Source organism: Uloborus diversus, chromosome 1, assembly GCF_026930045.1.
Source record: "Uloborus diversus isolate 005 chromosome 1, Udiv.v.3.1, whole genome shotgun sequence".
Classification (NCBI taxonomy): Eukaryota; Metazoa; Arthropoda; class Arachnida; order Araneae; family Uloboridae; genus Uloborus; species Uloborus diversus.
In genome coordinates this window covers 100,318,912-100,331,129 of record NC_072731.1, presented here as the reverse complement: position 1 = coordinate 100,331,129, position 12,218 = coordinate 100,318,912, and the positions used below count along the sequence as shown (strand labels likewise).

Here is a 12,218-nt window from a genome sequence, read left to right as displayed (position 1 = left end):
ATTTGTTTCCACGGTCTCCAATTCTGCAATCTATCACCAAATGATCGTCAGTCTGAGACGCTATATTAGTTTTGCATTGAAATAAGTAATTAATAGCCACAAAAAATCAGTTGATAGGCTTTTTCGAACACCCGATCGAAAACAAAAAGGGAAGTGCACAACTGGAACGTGCGCACATCCCACATGCGAAAATTTAGCCTTCTACAGCTTACCATTTTTGAGTTATGACTTATGAGAGATACATACGTACATCCAGCCGCAAGAAACAACGCAATAATTAACTGGTTTGGTACCTGAGTGCAGTATTAAAAACTCTTTGATGGGTGACTAAAATAGAAATTCATACTGAAATTTATGTAAACAATTTTGTTTGAAAACAATAACTCCCTTTACTTTGTATTAAAATGTAAAACAACAAAGGTCCTTTTTTTACAAAAACATCGGCCAATTCCATCGGCTTTTCGATGTTTTTAAGGCCGATGGGCCGATGTTTCCTGCAAGTTAGCATCGGCCGCCGATGCCGATGCCGAAGGCAAAATTGTTGAACCATCGGCGCCGATGCATCGGCCAGGCCGATGCATCGGTCGAGTCCTAATCATAGTTATAAATGATACAAGTTATGAGTATTTTCAATTACCACAAGGGATGAAAATATATGCATTATCAACTATAATCTGTGCACACATTGAAATGAATTACATCTGAAATATTTATGTACAATTACAATCAGCTTTTTACATAAAATGACACACACTTTTTGGTTGATTACGTGAAACTAAAGCACCAAAACTAAATAAATACCAATAAGCATTAATTTAATACCAAGTCATCAGATTCCAATTTAGCTATAGTTAAAATCCTTAAAAACAATCTTTTTTGTTCAATTCTGTTTCACTTAAAGAAATCCAAACAATCTTAATTTAACGTGTTCTTTTAACGATACAAACTGCATTTCAAAAATAGAAACAGGAAAGAAAAAGAGAGTTATTACAATTCGAAAACTCACCCATGTGACGGGAAAAAGTCCAACAAAATAAACATAATTAGTCGCACATCATAAATGTACCAAAATATGAGGCCGGTGAATGATAAATTTACACCGCAATCAATAAACATAGCTAAAGAAACAACTTTGATATGCTGAAAAGAGTTAAGAACGTTGAATGTAAAAAATAAAAAAAAGACAGACGATAAAATAAAGGCTATGTCCGAATAGAGCAACCAATTTTAAACTAGTTTAAAATGAAATTCTAGATGGAAATGTTGTTTTAAGATTTGGACAGCAGCCAAAAAAATCTCTTTTAAAAGAATTGTTAGAATTTTACTTACTCACTGCAAAATGGCAACAGGAAAGAAATAAAAATTCCTGAATAACGTTATGTTAATTAACGTTTTAATTAATATCTCCGCTAATTAAAATCGCACAATTACGAGATTGGTCCTATTGTTTTTTTTTTTTTTTGGAAAATTTCGAATTGATCCGTACCTCGTTTGACTCTCGATTCGCTGCGGTTCTCGAGAAGATCGATCTTCAGACAGACAGATAGACACACGGACGCGAACAGATTTCAATATTATAGTGGATACTTCTATTTCTTCGTGCAACATTGCTCGATTTTCAAAGTCAGTCTGTTGACTTTGAAGTGAAATCTCCTTCAATTTGTTGATGTATTTGCTATATTCAATAACATAAGTTGTTACAGGATTCAAATATGCATATTTTGTGTGTCAGGATGAGAATGGATATTTTTGGATTCTTTTTTCTCCATATTTTTTAAAGTTGAATTATGAATTGACTAATGTCTTCGCAGTACGTAAACGGTTAAATCAATGCTCTCAATAGTCGTTTCCTGTGACTTGTGGCAACAAATCTGAAATCGGTTTCAATATTTTATTGTTCCAATATATATTTCTAGTTTTTAAACAAATGTTTCTGCTTGAATTGGCTTGTCATATTACAAACATGTATTACCAACATAATTTTCACATGATTAGGAGTTTTTAAGTGTAGTTTTCATGATTTTCATCTCATACAATGGAAGAAAAAAAGTCACGAAACAGTTTTTAATAAATTTAAATAAAAGTTAATTTTTAAAATAAAAGCGCACATAATTTTTATACAAAACTTATATATATGTTTTAAATTTGACTACTAACTTTATATAATAGTTTATTTTGTACTAGCATTATAAAATTTTAGCTTGTACCAGTTCCTAGTTAAATGTTCTTCCGTTACCGCATTTTTTGTCCTTCCGTTTTCATTACAAACCATATAAATTAAATCTATATTAAAATTCTAACTATGCCTCCTTGACAAGGGACATAATTCTACTCTGTAAAAAAAAAAAAAAAAAAACATCAGTTGCTATACTCAATAGGTTCTTGGTGAACTAACTAAGATGTAGTATTTTGGTTACGGAAAGACATCAAATACTCACCTTAATAATATACCTATTTCATGGTTGAAAACATTTTTTTAAATTACTTACCAAAAGGTTTATCTAGACATTCAAAGGATAAAAGTTAACCTAAATATTATGCTTATGACAAGTTTATTGAGGTTACAGTATGTAACAAAAAAGATATTTTTTGCTTTTTAGAAACACAAAGAGAAAACTTGATTTTGCATTTGATTTTCTAAAAGTCATCATACTGTTTGGAAAAAACAAGTTAAGATTCAAGAAACTCATTTATTTCTAAAGGGAATGGTATATGTCGAGTGACAGAAAATTAATTTTTAAAATTCAAGTGTCATGTCTCCTTTTTCCTGGAATTCACCTTCTCATTAAATTAGAATACAAGCAAATCCTAGAGGGGAACAAGGATTAACTTTTAATGTCAAATGCTTAAAGTTTTGATACGTATATAGTTTTTTTCCTTTTAGTATGAAGCATTTATATGAAAAAAAAAGAAGTGACATTTCGTGATGGTAACATTATTCTATTTCTGAAATACATTTACACTTAAAAAAAAAAAACAGAATTGTTTAAAAAAAAATATTAAGCACTTTTCATAATGCACTCAAAAGGACAAAATTGGTTTTCTGAGTCAGAAATGACAATATTTAAGTATTCCTGTAGTTCTCAATTGTTTCAAGAAAATGACTCCACAAACGAGGGAAAATGCGGCTCAAGTCATTTCAAAATTAAACTTTCTCTGAAAAATCTGCATGTTTCAGCACTCCAATTTATGACAGAAAGTTAGATAATGATAAGAAATTCTTTACTGACTTAATTCTCTATACTTGACTATTATTTTATACTTGTTGTACCAAAAAAGTATTGCATTAACTTTTTAATAAATCGGTTTTTGTTTTGAATGTATGAATATGGTTTATTACGTTGCAAATATGTGGAGTAAAAAAAATAAAACATCGTTATTTTTTGAGTGTCGTATAACGCGGTAGAGTCTGGTGGGGGAAAGTGGTCAATGGGGTAAAGTGGTCATCCGTCAAATAAATGCCTGTAGCCTGGAAATAAATGTTCGAATGAATGTGAAAATTATATTTTAGGGTAAGGCAAATTGGAACTACATTTTAAGTAAAAAAATTTGCAATTGGTAAAATCTTATTTGGTAAAAAAAAAAAAAAAATTGTGTAAATATGAAACATTTTAAGATCTAAACATCTCTTTTAACTTCTTTGGGAAATTTTGTTTGTTAGAATTATGAACATATTGACTACGCAGGAACTTCCTACATATCTCAAGAACTCTTACTCATAAGCAGTTCAAAGAATCTGTTTTGCATATTTTTTTAGAACAATTTAAGTAAGATGGGGTATAGTGGTCATAATATTTGTCTTAACAAATATTGTTCTTCTAAAGTCACTTAATCTTCAAGTATAAGGCAGATATAAATAAAGTATCAGTTCCCCTAATATGTATTGTTTTTACAGTAAACAGGGTCAAAAATACGAGAATAGGCATACGCATACGCATATACTCGTGAAGGCACGCATCTATAAGTATTTACATAAATGCACCAATAAACACATATATGGGTATCTGCAAGTATTTTTTACCAATACAGATAAACATTATTCTAATTGCTCTATAATGTATATACCCGCTTATACTCGTATACATATGAACGCCGAGATGTACTCAGGCGTACGTTCTCGAGTAGACACTTACATACAAGCATATGATATACACGTATACAGGATGAGTTTAAACTCTTGGACAACTTATTAAAAGGTGTTAGAGGGGAGCATAAGAAGCATATGGTCACAACGCTGAAGCGCTATATGCATGCAATGCCAGAAACTGATGGATGCAAAGCAGGTCACAAATTTATTACACAAAGACAATTTTAGATCTTAAGAACTATATGCGCTATATGCATGCAAAGCCAGAAACTGATGCATGCAAAGCAGGTCACAAATTTATTACACAAAGACAATTTTAAATCTTAAGAAAGTTTAAAGCAATTGATGAAATTTGGGGCCTGTTGCTGTAATGCATGCGTCGCAATCACAAAGCACTCTCTGCAAAAACTTGAATCAGGCTTTGTTGCGATGCATGTATTAGAGCTATTACAGGACGTAACTTTTAACAACAGCTCTAAATGTGTCTTAAAAACTAAAATGTTGGAAAAAATTATCTTTGCGTAACAAATTTGTGACCTGTTTTGCAACCATCAGTTTTTGGCTTTGTACGCGTGTAGTGCGTCAGCAACTATAAGTTCCTTATCATTAATTGCTTATTTTCCTCCCCTCTCACACCTTTTTGCCCGAGAGCTTGGATTCACTTTATACCTACTCACATATAAACGTGTTTACTCGTGTTTACGCAACACGTATATAGTTGCATATACTCGTGCATATACTTGTAACTATAAAAATAACCGAAATATACAAATAGTAGAGTTATTTGTAACGGTTTTGCTTTTATTTTTAACTATGACCACTTTACCTCATGGTTTGACCACTTTCCCCCATCCCATGGGGAAAAGTGGTCATAAATACACAGGAGAATGAAAGTGGTATAAAACTACTTAAATCAATTCTTTTTCACCTGAAATTCTCTCTCTCTCTCTGTTCTTTAATAATGCAATGTAAAATAACAACAAAAAATTTAAGTGCTTAAAGAATTTAGTGTATTTATTTTGCCCCTAAGTTGAAACCTACGATTTTATGACTACTTTACCCTACCAGACTCTACTGATGAATGTCATGAGAGTGAGGCTTTTGAACAGACTCCGAGTTCATGCACAATATTATTCCGTCTTAAACTGTTTACGTTGCTTACAGAAAAAAAAAACATTTTCTGAGCATATTGAAACTAGAATCTTAGTTTCGACTCGTACTTCAGGTGATTCAACTATTAAGTAGAGTTGGTGCCCTGAAACCTTAAAAAAACTCGTTTTTTAGTTTTATTTAATCGAAATATTCAACTCAAGATCTTTTAAACAGCACCGAATTCATTATTCTTATGTACATAGATTATATGTAACTGAGTATACAGGATTATACAGAGTAGTTAACGCGCTGATGTTAAAAATTAATTTCTCAAAAACTACTGATTCATTTCTTTTTTCAATTCTAAAACAAAGTACAATACATGGGAATTAGTTTCATACCTGTTCGATGTGGCTTCAATATCTAGCTATAATATGGCGCAAACTAATAGAGAAATTATGCATCGCTCGCTGAATAGTCGAAGTTATAATGCTTACAATACCGTCTGAATCGCAGTTTTCAGGTCTTTGATGCTCTTGGGGTCTCCAGCGTAAACTTTGTATTCTATATAACCCCACAAAAATGAATCACGGTGGTTCAGGTCAGGAGAATAGAATGCCAAATCAGTGCCCATATGTTTCGATGTTGAGTACCCTAAATTCAAAATCCGCTCATTAAAGGGCTCTTCAAGCACATCAAACACTTCATTAGTACGATGATAGTGCCGCCTTGCGTAGACCACACGCTATCGAAATCCTGCTCACTTTGAACTGATGGAAGGAGCTCATCTCTCAACATTTCCAGGTATCATTCGCAAAGGACAGTCTGTTCGTTGTATTAAGATTAAACACAGTCGCAAACATTCTTTGAGTCACATTTGTTTTTCTCCGAATAATACTTTCAAAATGTGCTCAGAAATGTTGTATCTCGACAATTTTACTGAATAATGAACAACCAAAGCCAATTAAATGAGACTTCACAAAAAAATCTGCCAATGCACCGAATCTACCCGCCAAGTTTGGACTTGATACGCCAAACAGTTTTCCATAAAATGACATTTCTTTCCGACGCGTTAATTACTCGTTACCCTGTAAATATAAATGGACGAGGAATGTATTAAAGAGTACGTACAGTTTTACTTTCAAATGCGGTTTTCTCAAAATGTAAATTTTTAAAAAAATAGTTTTTTTTTTACTTCTAGAAAAATATTTTACATATTGCTTTAAAATTTTCACCGTATTTTATTTATCTATTCACAATAATACTAAAGTGAAATTTTTGCTTTAGGGTTCACACGTTTTCCTAAATAGCTGTTATTAAAGTTACTAATAATAAAGCTGCTCAAAAAATGCTCAAAAGCAGTTTTTTTTCCTTCATTTAAATAGCCACTATTGGAAACAATTTAATGCATCATGAACTAAACAGAATTGCTTTAAATTTTCATTTCAGTAAACTATTCTATAGCTCTTATAAACAATGTGAAAAGTTTCTAGCTCTGTTATTGAAACTTAAAAAAAAAAAAAAAAAGTACATAAACTTCGGCAATTTAACATTACGCGTATATACAAGATAACGATTCCCCCTTATACAGACTGTAACATTTTAAAAAATGTATTTTGAAATGAAATGCGTGTCCGTTAAAATGTTCAAGCGGATATTTCCCACAAAATAACCCTTCTTATTTGTGATTGTGACGCGGTCGAATTTATTTATCTGGGGCCAGTCATTAATTACGTAAGGATGATTTTGGCAATTTTTGACCTTCCTTCCCCCATCAAAGGGTATGTAACATTTTTAAAGCCCCTATCGCCTATTCTTACGTAAAATCCCCCTCCTTTTTTTTTCAAAATAACAAATCCTTCATCAGTGGAATCGTTATTAAATTCAATATTATTAAATTAAACATTTCTGTGTAAATAATTATTTACTAAAAAGTTGTAATCTAGACTGAATATATTTCGACATTTTATGAATATGATGCGATACTAATTAAAAATAAAATATGCCATACATAGTGCGATGCTTTTATCATATTTTACACTATTTATTCTTTATAAAAAAAAAACAGCTCATCCTAACGCGTTTTCTACCTTCTAGACGTAAACGAAATATGCTGAATGCCATACCACTTGAACGCGCGATTTCTAATCCTCATATAAATAATAGCCAATGATCAAGTTATCCACCAGTTTTAACAATGAAAATCGAGCCACGTCATGATAATTTGATAATATGTTTTGGTAATGTTTAACATGCAGGGAAATGCTTTATTGTGACAAGGCTGAACTCGATCCGGTAACTTAACTGTTTTACTGGTAAGACTGTGTCGCTTCAGGCATCACCACACTGGAGTCTACTACGGTGATGTTTCAGGGGAATGAAGAAACGAAAAAATGGTCAACAATGAACGCTACCTACTGGAGATTATGGTGAATCCACTGGAGTTAGGGTTGAAATTTCAAATATCAAAATATCATTCAACAGGCAATTGCTTCGTTGAAATGTAAAAGAGTAAAAGCAATTTTCACTAGTCAAACCTTGACGGGCGACTTTCTATTACAAAATATTGACTTGGAAAATATTACGTAAGAATGGGTTTGACCCCCTCTCCCCCAAAGTAAGGTTATGTTTAGATTTTTCCAATGCCCCTCCTCCTCGGGCCCCTTTCGTAATTAATGAAATGCCCCTGAAAATAATCCCAATATTTCAGGAGATGAAAAGTTATTTTAAAAGCTATTTTGCTAATCACTCCACCTGCTTTAGTTCTTGTTTACTTCAGTGAAAATATGAGGCACTCGAAGAATGATATAAAGAGAATGCTGCATATAGAATGGGGTAAGGAGGGCTCGTCGGACCTGGGACAAGTAATCACGTTTCTCCGCCTAATGGATTAGTTTCTATCTTTTCCCCACAGCATTGCTTTCTTCGCAGCGAAAGATTAAGTTAAGAATGAGCAGTGGGTTTGTGGACAAAATAGGCTAGGAATTTACGTTCTGGAAGCCAGTTGGAAGAATTTAAACCCATCATCCCTAACTCCGAAATGGGCTAAAAATGTATTTTGTCTTTAACACAATAACTCTATGGGGAAATTCTTCAGCTTCCTTCTTTAAAAATGACTCTGACAGAAGTATTTAGACTGCCCTTAAACTCTAAAGGCATTTTAATAAAACATGCTCATTAAAAATCAAAAGAGACATTTAATAGGTAGCAGAAAGCATTAATTTTACAAGAAAATTTCCGAAAAAGATGTCTTCAGGGACTGCTGTCATGGAAAATAGTTTCTCGGTTTATATTTTTTTTCCTGAGTAAGAAAATAAACGTTCCAAAATATAAAATGTATTTATTTCTGAATAATAAAATAAATACTCGAGAATGTTTAAATTAAGACATGAAGGCACTTTTGAACAGAGAAGAAAAGATATTTTTTTCTGTGTGATTTCAGTATTGGGTAGGATACTGATCATCTTCATTCAATGGTATGGATGACTGCGGCATATTTAAAGTCGGGTAGTCATAAATTGGCTTCAAGAATACAGATGCAAAGTCCATATCAATAAAGTAAGCAATGTAATAATGATGACAATTTTTCGTTCGTAATTGCTTTTCATTTTCCTTGTTTCTCATGCTATTTAGAAAAATTAAGTAATACTAGGGGGCTATCGCCCCCTGCTCGCTATCGCTCGCCAACCCCCGGAACTGCTTACGCAGTTCCCTGTGGATCGCTTCGCGATCCATGCTCGCTTCGCTCGCTCGCTGTATGCCAATACATTAGCCTAGCTAAAATTTTCCGTAAAAATTAAAGTTGGTAATTGCATTTAGGTCACCATCCATTTAACCAATATGAAAATTACGTTCATAATGTTAATTTGTCTGCTTTAGCCAGATTTTCGACAGTTTAACTTTGCTGTATGTAAGATGACTGCCTTGGCAATGTGCACAACTTTACCATTATAGATACAAAAGTGTCTGTCATTGCTTTGGAGAGATTGCACTTCTACCTGTTGGTCCGCGGAAGGTATTTTATTTCCCTTCTACCACCCATTGGAAAACCAATGAAGGCATTCCCCTATCCGCCACCTGGGGACGCGCCCTCTAGGGGTTACAGGCTCCCCCGAGGGATGTATTTACATTATTTACACTCTTATATATTTACATATTTACATTCTTATATATTCTAATCTGAGAAAACTTCCTCATATACACAATTAAAAATGTCCCGTTTGGGAGCCACAACTGACACTGCTTCAAAAGATCTTGTTCTTGATAATGCCACATAGAGCTGGCCATGACTAAAAACAGGCTCAGAGAGCACCAAACATATTTTCTCAAACGTTTGTCTGAATCCTTGCCACGTCACGAACAAAAAATGGTTTAACTAAAAACGCGAAAACTCGCCAAGGCTACTTTGCTTGCACAATACTAAAACTACTATAACCCTAAACAAATTTGGCGAAACCTTTCAGCTGAGAATAAAAGGAATCAAGTAAATTCTTTCTCGGTTATTCATTTTGAACTGAACTGTCGTACTGAAGCAGAGAATAGACGACGCTCAAAGCGCCTACGCGTTCAAAACAACATTGCCGATGAACATGATTGTGGAGCAATGTGTGAAGAATGCGAATTTTGTGGTGCTCTTTATTGGCAGAAAGAGCGTAATACTGCAAATAAATATACTAAATGTTGCCATGACGGAAAGGTGCGGTTACCGGCATTGTGTGACGCACCTGATCTGTTGAAGGAACTGCTGACTGAAAATTCCCCAGCCGCTAAAAATTATCGGCAGCGAATCAGAGAATACAACTCTGGAAATGGCTCGTCTTAAATTGGATTCAAGAACGGTTTCCTGCCTTCTTTGAGCTTTTCTTTGCTGATTAAGGTTGAAATGGGCCACAGCCCGACTCAAACTCATCTCAAAAAAAAAAAAGTTCGTTGAGTATTCTGTGATTCAAGATTTCAAAACAACGTAGAAGTTTGTTTACATGATTTATCGGCGAAGTGTTGCCAACAGAGGTTTAGAAATTCACCCCTTCATTTGCCGGCACGTAAGAGAATTATATATATAGATAATTAAAGGTTATATTTTTTCTGATCCGCGAGATACTTCCTAATATGAGGTGTGGCCCACAGGCAAAAAAAGGTTGGGCACCACTGTTCTATACATGGGAGATTCAGGAAGAATGGGAAAGCGGTGCATATATGCTAAAATAAAATGTAAAACATTACTTTTAGTTAATCCAGTTGATGTAGCAGCTTTAGGAACTTGGAGTAAAAGTCAAAATCTACTACAAAAACTAGAAATATTTTTCCACATTTTGGCATAAATGCTGCACAGTCCCATTCCTCTCAACTCTCTCTCCCTTACACTGTAAAAACGATTCAGAAACGTTCCTGGAAAATATTGGGCAGCTGACGTTCCCAATTTCTACGCGGTAACATATCTTGCAAAAACCAAAAACGCTTTCCGCTAAAATTCAGTAACCTTCCTGAATTTATCCTGGAAGCCTCCCGAACAATTCAGAAATCTTCCCGTTTAAAGCCAGTCGTATCTCTAGAACTTTAGAGTAAACTAAGTTAGATATAATGTAACACCTTACCACTTTCCTGATTTATCAAGGAAATTCCAAAAGCGGTATTGCAAACAAGGCCAAAACTAAAGCAGAATTTCAAGCAAGTATGAAGAATTTTACTCCCCTGCAATTCTTGCAAAGCTACGTAGTCCATAGACTTATTCGCTCCCATTGGAAGCTTAAATCAGTATGGATGGACCTAATCAAACAGAAGCCGATACACACTATAAATGCGATCAGTTAATCTTAAAAACTGGGAGCCAAAGATATTTTCACTACAGTGAGAAGGTTGCATCTGTGCAACATGTAACAAGTCAGGAAACTTTTTGGCATAGATACTTGATTTTTCCAGAAAGTGGATAAAATCATTGAAATGCCGAAATGTTGGACCGAAATACTCAGTAACGTTTCAGATTTTTTTACAGTGTAGATTTATGTTTACTTTACACTCTAGGTTACTATTATAAATCATAGTCTCTTGAATTCGACACAAAAACTTATCTATCACATCAGAAAATGATGTATTGAATCACTTAGTACAATGTTATAAGTTATCCGTTTTCTAAATTTCTTTTCTCGCAGTTCCAGCACAAACGATGGACGTAAAGTACCACACGTCTCCTCAGCATCTAAACGTCAGTTGTGAAGCTACCGGCCTGTTTCCCAAGCCCAAGCTGCACCTGTACAGACTTGTGCAGAGGACGCCGACATTTGTGAAAGATGCGCATTTATCGACGACGAACTCCAAAGACGTCTACAATGCTTCCCTCTTTAGAAACTTCGAGAACGAAGAACTTAGCAACCCTAGAACATCCGGATTTGAGTGCGTTGTAGAAATTCCCGGTACGAATTACCAAAGAAGAAAACGTGTGGCCTACTATGCAGGTACGTCCCAAGTAAGTATATATTTGTGTTCCGCAATGTCTTACATCATTTCGAGCCATAGAAAAAGGATTTATGAACTTTTTCCAAGTTGAATTTAAAACGAGGATCTTAAGTTTCTATGAAAATTATTCAAGCATTTTCACTATTGAGTTATAATACATGATTTCTCAAGAAGTATAATTATTATATAATTAAAAAACAAATTACACATCAAATTTATATGTAGTCTTCTACGGTATAATAAAAGTACTTGAGCTGGTTGCCTTTATCTTATTGCCTAAGTTTTTAAAGAACTAATTCATTCTTGAATAGAAGCAATGCAAACGGAACCCCTTGTCGACAGCCATTGGAGAGAATTTTATTTTAGAACTCATTTAGGAAATAATTTATGATCATGAGGATTTTTTCGTTATTCCAAAGCATTTTGTTTTACATCAAAATCAAGTTTCATGTGACAAATTGTGTAAAAACTCGTCTTAGCACACCAATAGTTAGCTAACTAGACTCCATCATCAAGTTCCGGCATTTTTATCAATTGCCTGCTTTGTACTCTTTTGTTATTTTCCTTACTAACTATTCTTTTCGTA

The 12,218-nt window shown here is 33.9% G+C and overlaps 1 protein-coding gene across 2 annotated transcripts in view; it reads left to right on the top strand.

Annotated features, from left to right (window-relative positions):
- LOC129234671 (uncharacterized) overlaps positions 1 to 12,218 on the top strand; it is a 286,165-nt gene that overhangs the window by 212,919 nt on the left and 61,028 nt on the right. Inside the window, exon 3 of one of the 2 annotated variants that reach the window (XM_054868738.1) lies at positions 11,329 to 11,631. In XM_054868738.1, coding sequence (XP_054724713.1) covers positions 11,329 to 11,631 — 303 coding nt within the window. Of the gene's footprint in view, positions 1 to 11,328; positions 11,643 to 12,218 lie in introns of both variants that reach the window. The other variant, XM_054868745.1, reaches the window with a different exon arrangement.